At 43.7% G+C, this 11,395-nt stretch overlaps 2 protein-coding genes across 5 annotated transcripts in view; both read right to left on the reverse strand.

Annotated features, from left to right (window-relative positions):
- The window catches only part of LOC143263951 (muscle-specific protein 300 kDa-like), a 32,176-nt gene extending 24,631 nt beyond the window's left edge, over positions 1 to 7,545 (reverse strand). The window contains exons 1-2 of one of the 2 annotated variants that reach the window (XM_076535875.1): positions 7,392 to 7,545; positions 17 to 5,742 (exon numbers count right to left, since the gene is read on the reverse strand). In XM_076535875.1, coding sequence (XP_076391990.1) covers positions 17 to 5,643 — 5,627 coding nt within the window. In that variant the 5' untranslated portion in view covers positions 5,644 to 5,742; positions 7,392 to 7,545. The remainder of the gene's footprint in view (positions 1 to 16; positions 5,743 to 7,391) is intronic. The other variant, XM_076535874.1, reaches the window with a different exon arrangement.
- A 390-nt stretch (positions 7,546 to 7,935) lies between these two features.
- LOC100876515 (Muscle-specific protein 300 kDa) overlaps positions 7,936 to 11,395 on the reverse strand; it is an 89,466-nt gene continuing 86,006 nt past the window's right edge. The window contains exons 39-41 of one of the 3 annotated variants that reach the window (XM_076535867.1): positions 10,033 to 10,137; positions 9,598 to 9,897; positions 7,936 to 8,845 (exon numbers count right to left, since the gene is read on the reverse strand). In XM_076535867.1, coding sequence (XP_076391982.1) covers positions 8,651 to 8,845; positions 9,598 to 9,897; positions 10,033 to 10,137 — 600 coding nt within the window. In that variant the 3' untranslated portion in view covers positions 7,936 to 8,650. Of the gene's footprint in view, positions 8,897 to 9,597; positions 9,898 to 10,032; positions 10,138 to 11,395 lie in introns of all 3 variants that reach the window. The other 2 variants (XM_076535866.1, XM_076535868.1) reach the window with 2 other exon arrangements.

Here is an 11,395-nt window from a genome sequence, read left to right on the forward strand (position 1 = left end):
CTATATTTGATCTTACCTGTACATGTTGTTCACCCCGTTCACGAACTCGTCCCATCGGGCAAGCTCACTGGTCACATGCTTTTCTCCATCGGTAGTCACGTCCTCGATCATCTTCACCTGATGCATGAGAGCGTCCAGACACTCCTGCAAACTGGCGCGATCGTTCCCAGGATAATTAGTCTCCACCAGCTTCCAAATGTTCTTCAACTCCTGTATATTTTCCTCCACATTCTCCACTTCGTCTTTCAGTTCGATGTACGTCTTGTCCTCGTGCGAAGGTCCACTAGGACACTCTTTACTCAAGAAGATCCTGTACTCGATCGTCTCCAGCCACGTGGATATGGTATCCACAATGACCACCAGGGTTTCCTCCACAGCGATCGCATCTTTCTCTTGAGCGGCGTCCTTCAGGTGAGACAACTCCTTCCTCACATCAGCGGCACGTTCTTCGGCTAACTTCTCATTGGCCACCTGATCCAGGTGAGCAATGTGCAGAATATTTCCCAGGTGACTCGGCTGTTTGGCGTTCCGGAGATTCTGCATTCGATCAGAAATAGCTTTCGTGGTTTGGCAGCTTTGGGTGACCTGAAGCTGAGGATCGTACTCCATGGTTTCCGCTAGGAGGAAGGCCTTTGAACTCGCACCCTTTTGTGGAACCATCTCCCACGAAGCTTGCTCCAAACCAGGCTTCTTGGAAGATTCAGTGATGATGTCTGCATAGGTTTTGATCTTGGGTCGATCCTCCTGCACCGACTCTGGAGGCGAAAATGGTTCCTCAGTCGTGTCCATCGGTTCAGGTGAAGGCATGTGGACTTGCTGCACTTCAGGTTCTAAATCTGTCTTTTCTTTACTCAGGGACCACACATCTTGAACTGGTTCCGTAAATGAGGTCTGTACATTCTCTTCTTCGATCCTCTCTTTAGTTGCAGCGTCGTCCGACTGTTCAGAAATCCTCTCGAGAGGGGCATCGCTAGAAGGAGACTTCTCCTTACCCACATTCTTCTTGGCTACGTCAGAATAAGATAACTTCAACGAAACGTCCCTAGATTCTACGGGTTGGCCAAATATGGATTCGAGGTCCATTTCACTCGGAGAGCTAATTTCCATCGTCTTGTGTCTCCTCTTCCGTTTCTGTCTCCTTCCAACGCTGCTGTCGTCCACTTTGGCTGCGTTCAAGTCCTCGTTAATACTAGTATCCTGCGAAGTGTCAGTAAGTTTACTGGTGGTTTCATCGCTGATCGACAGTTCAGCGGTTGGCCCTTCCATTGTCTTTTTATCTTCCGACTTTGGTTCTTGCTCCAAAAGTCCTTGTAATCGTTCGGTTTGTATAAAATCGTAAGACGGCTCTTCAACGCCCATCATCAACAACTCCTCCTTAGTTTCTTGTACTTGTACATCAGGTGCTACTGGAATTTCTATATATTTTACAGGCGTCATAACTTCCGTCGACGCGTCCACCACATCCACCGTGGCTTGCACTCCCTGCGCATCACTCTTAAATATATTTCTCTCTTCAGCTCCATTCGTTTGTTGAGAAACAGTCACGAATGACGGTGTCTCCTCCACACTCGTCTGCGCGACATCGTCTCGCGTTTCAGGGATGATACCCTCCTTCACGCCAGGCTCGCTCATTTTTATTTGCACAGAGCTATCTAACGTCTCTGTCTTTTCGGGAAGGGTCTGCGATTGCACGTCCATCGATTGTTTGGCTTCCTCGAGGCTGGTCTGTGCGGACAGCTCGCAGACCTCAACTGGAACCGGGGAGACGCTAAGTGGACTGGTCTGCATCATTCTTTCTTCGGTCGGTTGAGGTAAAATTGTCTGCGACTCCATTTCTTGGGTGTCAGACTGTCTGGGACTCTCCTTGGGGGTGGTTTGCGTTTCCACCACTTCCACTGGGGTCTCTACAACCAGATCCGCTTGAACATTGAAGTCCAAGGTGGTCATCTCTGGACTGGTAGGTTTACTCGTCTGCGCCTCCGTCTCGATGATGTCAGGCACTTCAGGAGTCAAAGTCTGAACAGCGATGCAGGTTGAAACCTTCTCCTCGATGGGTGAAGGAGTTGTCTGCTGTTCAACAGCGGCTACAGTCTTCTCTATGGTCTGAGTCTCCATCTCCATGGACGGTGCTGTTGGCGATGTCTGTGCTTCGATAGAAACCACGTCGGCAGGCATAGTTTGAACCTGCATTTCCTCCGTTTCAGCAGGGACCACTATCACTGGAATCTCTTCTATTGGGCTCGTTTGAACAGCATACTCTTCAACCTCTTTTTTAGGTGTTTCCAAAGTCTGAGTACTAGTTTCTTCGATTTCGGGTGGTGCTTCACTGATAGTTTGCATGGCAAAGTCTGACGCTGGTAAAGGCGAAGTCTGCATCTCGGAATGCTGCGTTTCAGGTTTAGATTCTTCCTGAAGGGTTTGGGTGCTGAAGTCCAGACCGAGTAACGGAGACGTTTGCATTTCTGCGTGGACTTCTGTTTTGGGTTCTTCAATGACTTCAGGTGTTAGAGGCGAAGTCTGCACCTCTCTGTGGACCTCTTGGATCTTCGGCACTTCGGGTTCTTCAGGTACCTGCGGCGATGTTTGCACATAAGTCGCCGACACCTCTTCCTGCTTCGGAGACGTAGCTACCGAGACGCTGAAGTCCCGAGGAGCAGTCTGCGTGTCCGCTTCGTTCCACCCAGGGATTCGTGAAGTCTTTTCCTTGTTGTCTTCGTCTCTCTTCCTTTTCTTCTTTTTCTTCTTCGTGGCCTTCGCGTCTTCGCTCTCCACTGGCGTCACATCGTCAGTGAATTCTCCCTCATCGGTGGTCGTTTTGGGAAACTCTGTTGGCTCTTCTTCTCTTGAACTCCTCACTCTCTGCTTCCTCTTCTTCTTCTTCTTCGTCCGCGTCACGTTATCGTCATCTGGCGTAGTTGTAGACACCATCGTCCTGTCTGCCTCGTATCCATCCTCGCCTTCTGAAGTTTCGTCCTTCAAAGACAACTCCATCTCACCTGATGCGAATATCTTCGTCACGTCCGGTTGGGGCGCTTCACTGATCTGTTTCGAAGAGTCAGACAACGGAATGTCAATCTCCATCGAGTCTGCAAGGTTCGAAATCAACGAAGTGCTGGACTTCATCGGTGACCCGATTTCTTCCTCGATTTTTAAAGCAACCTCTTCTTCGGGTATCGTTGTCGGCCTCGGATGATATTCTTCCTCCTTTTCTGAAGCGATCACGGACTTGTCCGAAGTTTCATCCTTCTCCGAAGTGATGATCGACTTGTCTGTTTCTTCCTTCTCCGAAGTGATCACCGATTTGTCGGAGGTGGCGACTTCTTTCTCCAAGGTGGTGGGTCTTTCAGGTGCCGGTGGAGATGTCTGAATGATTTTATCGTGAATTTTACTTTCCTTGGCTGCAGGTAGACTAATGTCCACATCCTCCATCACCATACCGTAGGGTACACTTCGCGGTTCCGTTTGGCTCTTCACGGACACCACAGGCTCCACTTCCTCTCCCTCTTTCTTCACAGCCAGAGATATCTCCACCTTGTGGAAGATGGGTTTGTACTCCGGCTTCAGGGCTTCGTCCACGTAGTCGTAATCCATTTCAGGAACGAACGAGTCCTTCACTATCTGCTGTTTCACGTGGATTGGCAGGACATGTTCCTCTTTCTTCTCTTCAAGTTTCTTCGTTTCGACTCGTGACTCTTCGATCGCTGCAGGCTCTCCTGAAATTTCAACTGTCTTTTGTATTTCTTCGAGAGCTAGATCTTGTGCTCTCTTCGGCTCCTCAAGTACAGAAGTATCTACGGTGCCTCTAGTGTCAGGGTGCTTTTCTACGTCTACCGTGCGACCTTCTACCTCCATACCGGGTGTTTCAATAGCTGGTGCACCGACAGACTTACAGGTCGCTTTATCGATGCTCGGTACATCCTCCGACACGGTGTCGATCGGAGACCTGACTAACTCTTCAGATACCGAGCCCTCTCGTATCTTGATCTCTTGGCTAGGACTCTGCAAAGCAGCGGATACTTCAGCATCGATGAACGCTTGGCTGTCCACTGGAAGGGGCTTTTTGTCATTTACCTCGGCCAGGAATTGCTCGTGCTCGTACTTGTCCGTTGGCTTTTTCACAGGCTGAAGCAATTTCTCTTCAACTTTGCTCTCTACCAAAGGCTCTCCAAACTGTTCTGATGGAACATCTAGAGGTTGTTGACTTTCTATAGCATCTGCAACCTTCTTATCCTCTTCAGGTTTAGAGATTTCTTTTTCTGGTTCTGTGTACTTCGTGCTTGGGTGCATGTCCTTGGCGAATGCGCCGAAGAAAGGTCCCTGCATCTCGGGACTGGCTGCATCTTTCACTTCTGCATCTTTTGTCACCACTTTCATATCTGAATCTTTTGTGACATCTTTCATATCTGAAACTTTTGTGACATCTTTCATATCTGAAACTTTTGTGACATCTTTCATATCTGAATCTTTTGTGACATCTTTCATATCTGAATCTTTTGTGACATCTTTCATATCTGAATCTTCTGTGACATCTTTCATATCCGTATCTTTGTCTTTCGTTTCAACTTTCACATCTGTACCTTCATCAAGCTTCTCGATCTTAGGCTGATCAGTTTTTTCTTCCTCAATTTGTGCACCAACGTGTCGCTGGTCTTCCTGCTTAACCACGTTGATGCTTATATGAGGTATACTCTTCTCATCGATCTCCACCTCTTCAGGTTCCTCTATGACCTCTTCCGTGGCGGTCTCTTTACCATCAATGATCGTCACCTTCCGAATGATCCTCCTAGTTTTTCTGACCACTCTTCTGGTCACCTGCTGCACCACCGCATGAACACTCGCTGTTTTCGCCTGGAATTCACCACCCTCCATCAGGATACCCTCTTCGAGGGGCTGAGGACTGATGTCCCGTATCTGTCCATGAGTAACCACATGAGTGTACTGCGGCGCCGACTCGAACTCCTCCACGTTCACATCTCTGAACGGTGTTCCAGTAGCTACTCTACCACCATAGACCTGCTTGGTGGTGGTTTCTATGGTGCCGTTAGGCTTGGCCGTGGTCACGGTGACCTGCTGGTCCCTCATGGTGGCCTCGGAGAAGGCGTGCACCACGGATGGAGCGTCTCCTATCGCTGCAGCGGTAGAGGATAAATGCTGCTGCGTGGTCTGTCTGCTCGTCATGGTGGTCCTCCTCAGTTTTCTCACTATGATCCTCTTGGAACCATCTTCATCTACTACCACTTCCGTTGTCACGTCGTCAGGTTCGACCAAAACCGTCTCGAACGATTGCGGAGCAGCGTGGACGATGTTCAGCTCACTGGTAGTGCTTTCCTTCGTGGGGTCCTGGTACTTCATGTCAACGACGATGTCCTCTGTCTCGGGGCGATCTTGAACGACTTCCTGAACAGATATACTTGGCAGATTCTTCGTGGCTATTTCGATCACATCGTGATCACCTTCGGTTGTCTTCAGGATCTTTATAGTTTCGGTTTGAAGATTGTCATCGTCCATCGTTTGCGTCGTTAAGTGACACACAGCTGATACTGGAGTCGTCGAGGTTTCCTTCGTAAGCTGTTGGGGCTTTTCTATATCGTTCTCTAACAGACTTTGACCTGTCTGCAGGGAAACGTCTGCCAGAGATGGCATACTACTTTCGAGCGACGAGTGTATGGAGGGTGCTTGATCGAGTGTCGCGTCATCTCGATCTGACGCCTCGTCGGCTCGAGCCTCCTCGTCTCCTTGCTCCTGCAAATGCAAAAGACACTTTTGTACCTGGCTCGTCTTGCGAAAGTCTGCTCTTTCGGTTGCTGGAACCTACAACTTCATGTTTTTTTAAGATTTGCCACTTTATTTTTGGAGAGTTAAGTTTTAGCGAAATAAGGGAACAATTTGGATGTTTAGTGTACTTTGATTAAATCAAAATTTAAGTCTATGTTGAGTAGAAGTCTAATGATGCAAGGTGTAATGATACAAGGCGTACTAATTTAATATGTGGCAATCTGAAGCGTGATAATTTAATGGGTGGTGATCTAACGCGTGGTAATTCTAATTTAACGTGACGATTTAATGAGTTGCGATCTAACATGAGATAATTCAATGTGTAATGATCTGATGAGTGTTAATTCAATGCGTAGCGATGTAATACGTAGAATTTGATCACGTGGCGATTTAGTGAGTGGCTATCTACCATGTGAAATTTGATCACGTGGCGATCTAATGCGTGGTGATTTATCCTGTGAAAATTTAATGCGTGGTGACACCATGCGTGGTAATCTATCATGTAAAAATTTAACGCGTGGTGACACCATGCGTGGTGAGCTATCATGTGAAAATTTAATGCGTGGTGACACCATGCGTGGTAATCTATCATGTAAAAATTTAATGCGTGGAGACACCATGCGTGGTAATCTATCATGTGAAAATTTAACGCATGGTGACACCATGCGTGGTAATCTATCATGTGAAAATTTAATGCGTGGTGACACCATGCGTGGTGATCTATCATGTGAAAATTTAACGCGTGGTGACACCATGCGTGGTAATCTATCCCGTGGAAATTTAACGCGTGGTGACACCATGCGTGGTAATCTATCATGTGAAAATTTAACGCGTGGTGACACCATGCGTGGTGATCTATCATGTGAAAATTTAACGCGTGGTGACACCATGCGTGGTGATCTATCATGTGAAAATTTAATGCGTGGTGACACCATGCGTGGTAATCTATCCGGTGGAAATTTAACGCGTGGTGACACCATGCGTGGTAATCTATCATGTGAAAATTTAACGCGTGGTGACACCATGCGTGGTAATCTATCCCGTGGAAATTTAACGCGTGGTGACACCATGCGTGGTAATCTACCTTGTGGAAATTTAACGCGTGGTGACACCATGCGTGGTAATCTATCATGTGAAAATTTAACGCGTGGTGACACCATGCGTGGTAATCTACCTTGTGGAAATTTAACGCGTGGTGACACCATGCGTGGTAATCTAAAGCGTGGCAATCTAACGCATGGTACTCCAAAATGCACCTCCTGGCAATATAACGTAACACCTTAGCTCCCTTATTTTCGCCAAAATACTCTTCATAACTTCCTACAATTATTCCAACATACATTTAAACTTTAAACAAAATTTTACCCTCCTCATATTTTCACTGAATATTTTACAATTAGTATAAATAATGAACATTCTGCCATTAAAACACAAATGAGATAATATGTAAGATGTTATATCACGTTTTAGTAACCAACAAATATTGTTATGCAATACAAATTGTTGACATGAATAATGGCGGATGTCTGTTTTTAAAGCAGCAAAATTTATTACGTCCTTGTTAATGGTAGCACTACGTCGAACACAGTTACGTGAAATTTGACGTTGATTGTTACATGATTTGGTGAGCCTTGACTATTTCTACTCGGCACAGCTGCACCTGCATGGTGTCGATGATGGCGGAAGAATTTATTTGAAAAGCATCGTCGTCGAGGAGAGAGAACGAGAAAATATCCGTAGACAAGAACACTTCGCGCAACACTGTCGTATTTTTAGATCAAAACGAATGCTACGTTTGAATTTATTTTAAGCCGCACATATACCACGAAACGTGTATATAATACACGTGTGTATAATATATATAAAAAGAACAATTTTATCGCGTTAAGACATCGAAAATTTATTAACGTCTACTAAAAATGTAACATCGAAATATAATCATTTGAAAAATATGAATCTCGAATATTTTCTGATAATTCCCGAACAATATTCCATCATTATTATTATTATTATTACAAACATATATGCAAGGGTGTGTACAGTCAAAGTTTCTGGAAATTTGATGAACACCCTGTGTATAGAGATACATACAGTTACATACAATTGATATTCTTTCCATAACCAGACATGAGAGGTGGGATAAATAAAAACGGAGGGAGATGGGGATTAATGAGAATACTTTAATTACAGCATGAAAAAAATTACAGAGTACTGTATTAACATTCCTTAAACAAAATGCTGCGTCTATACAATTACATCCATTACCTTAAGCTAGATGAACATAAAGTGCGTTTCAAATAAATACACGATGATATATGAGAACGGAATTGTGATAGTGTTGCGTGTGAACAGAAGCTGATGAAAATTAACGTGACATGGTGCAAAATAATGAGAATTATCGTGAGGTGTACATAATCTATTCTATCCACCGTTGCCTTAATTAACCCATTAACGTGCAGTATGAAGTGTGGCGTTACAAACATAAATTACTACGTCGAAGCAGCGAAATAACGGTTACATGCTTTACTATTTTACAGTGTTGGGTATTTACATAATTAACGGGGTTAATTATTGAACATTAGATTTATACAAATTCTCTATGACTATATCAGGGTGTTACAGATGAATAAGGCACCTGACAAGAACTTTGTACATTTTATAAGAATTTCCATACCCAACACTAACCCTGCTCCCCTATGATACAAAATACAGGCAGTATATATATTATTCTTCCTTTATATACATACTGTGTACATCAGAATTATTCGACGTCTCTTACGTCCTGCAAGAGACCGAATATTCACCCCCAAATTGACTAGAATTAGATCTTAGAAAAATCTACATATTCGACAAGCTGTGTATCTTTTCATGTGGTTCACGAGACCGTTGCGCGAACACCGGCGAAGTTTGCGAAAGCCCTTGAGCATTGGAAAACGTTGGATACCTGCTGCCGTTGCTGAAGACGAGACATCACCTCCAATAATGCGTTCTTCAGGACCTTTGCCAGAGTGCTGATTTCTGGCAACGATTCAAGCTCCGATACTCGCTGCGCGTGACTGCTTAACTCGTCCTGCAAAGCCTGTTCACGTATACGTATGTTACGTCTCTAACCTCGATGCCACTTTATTTTTAAATAAACCGAACATTCTAAATTAAGGGATTACGATTTGGGAGCTTTTTGGTAAGTTATGGAGATGCGATGAAATGAAGTTTGAGGTAATTCAGGAGATTTGAGATCGTTTGTGTTAAATTATGGAAATTCGATAAAATAAAGTTTGAGGTAATTTTAGATGAATTTAGTTGATGAGAAGAGAATTTTTGGTGCTAAATCGGAGAATTTGACGATTAGGTAATTTTAGGAATTTTAAATGTCTGAAATAAAATTGGCAATTTAATAATTAAGTAGGAAAGTAATTCTTGAATTAGTGATTGTGTGATAATTTTTTAGTTGGAAGACATCTTCTAGGGTTTCAGATAACTTCCAAATTATCAATAATGTAAATCGAGTCATTACTGAACCGAAAGCTCAGACACCAGTATTCCGAATTACCAATTACTCAAATTCTCGAATTAGCGTTAATTTTTAAGTTGGAAGACATCCAGGCTTTCAGATAACTTCCAAATTACCAATAACCTAAATCAAATCATTATTGAACCGAAAGACCAGTATCCCAAATTACCAAGTCAAGTATGTTAAACCCAAAGCGTTAGATACCACATTCCCAAGTCACAAATTACCCCATCTAACATACTAAATTTCCAAATTAACCATACCATGTTGGAATAATTTTTTAAATTTTCCCGAATCCCCAGTAAACGCACCTTATTCGTGGCGACCGGTTCCTTAATATTCGCCACAATATTCTTCAACCAAGCATCAGTTTCGTCCAAAAATTGTTTGTATGCGTGTATATCATGTCCACGTTGCACCTGTTGTCCACGTGCCGCTTCTAAAGTGACCTTTCCTTGTTCAGCCTGAGTTAAAAGCGTGGAAATTCTTGTTTGAACTTCAGACAAGTTCGAGAGGAGTCTCTGTGCCTCGGTGTCCGCTGGAATTTTGTGCAATTCCTCCTCAAGTTGTCTGGTTTCTTGTTCGTAACCTTGGAGCTCCGTTATCATTTTCTGTAATTAATATATTATACGTGAACTTTTATGAAATTACAGATTTGATCAAATTTTTATTATAATTTGTATTGTGGTCTGACATACAGTATAATCACATATCACATGATATACAGTATAATCGCATAATCTCACCGTGAGGGCAGACAGCATGGAGTCTATGCTATCCCTCGGCAAGCAAGTTCCTTTCAGGTTCGATAGACTCAGCTGTAAAACCATCAGACGCTCCTGTATGATGTCCTGCAATATATCAGCTAGTTAAACGAAGTCCACAAAGTACACGATGGCGTGAAAAATATGCCGTGCAGGTCAGGAGCTCAATCGGTTAATTGATTAGCTTCGGGTACCGATTGAATTTTCAACAAATCGTAACACAAGGACTACGCAAAAACAACATAGAAGGGATTGCTTCTTCATGGTCTGAGAATCTGTCGTCGCAGATCATGCACGATAAAAAGGTATCGGAATGTTTTACTACAGGGCGGTTCAAAAGTTGTGTCTCTTTTGTGTCCTCGGGTGTCGCGGTAAGCTACGAGGACTCGATTACAAAAAAAATGTCGACCGAACACTTCAACGTGGTCCTCGAACAACTCCGTTGGCTAAAAGAAAATTTTCTCAAAATGATACTCAAAACTTCAGGCCCGTTTCAGTCGCAACGCAAGCCGAAAATCAAGTAACGTTACGCTCGAGCATCTCTTAAAGTCTACCATGCAGATGAAGAAGTTGGGAAGATCGTTTAATGGGGTATAAATAGAAGCAACAGCGATTAGCGATAACGTAAGCTGTAAACGGCGGCAGCAACGTGAAAAACGCAAAGAACCAGCGAGAGATACGAAGTACAGAGGTCGAGAATGATGTTAAAGAAAATCGACAGAAAACATTCGGAAGAAACAAATAAAAACAGTGATAAAAAAAGAGAAACACTATACAGTCTCGTGCAACATTGGCTTCCCTCAGTTGTGGAAGGTGCCACTTTATCTGTCCACATTTTTATTTTTCCAAATTCACTTTGGATTTCATCAAGGTTTCAATATAGAATTTTTCTGGGGTTTTGGGTACTTCTAAGATTACTGTAGGCTTTCTGAGATTATCGGGGACTTTTAGATTCTCTGGTGATCTTTAGGATTTTTTTAGCTCACTTGGAGTCTTTAGGAATGTCTAGTTCTTTCAAGACTTCTAGATTTTCCTCAGAACTTCCAAGAAGGCTTCTAATATCCTCTATAAAGGTTCCTGGACCTTTCTAGGTCTACCCAGGATCAGACTTACCTTAGATCCTAGGATCCCTAAGATTAGCCTACAAGTCTAAGGTTCCTACAAGAAGGGTTCCTACACCCTTCCTCAGAAACCTAGATTTCCCCAGAAACTTTCTCTATGCGTTTTCTATACTTTCCATCAACCAAGAGAAGTGCATGTCCCACTCGAATGTACCAAGCACACGCGCACACACGCACACATCCGCTCGCGAGATCGAGCCGACTGTGTACACATACAAATCTGC

Source organism: Megachile rotundata, chromosome 9, assembly GCF_050947335.1.
Source record: "Megachile rotundata isolate GNS110a chromosome 9, iyMegRotu1, whole genome shotgun sequence".
Taxonomy (NCBI): domain Eukaryota; kingdom Metazoa; phylum Arthropoda; class Insecta; order Hymenoptera; family Megachilidae; genus Megachile; species Megachile rotundata.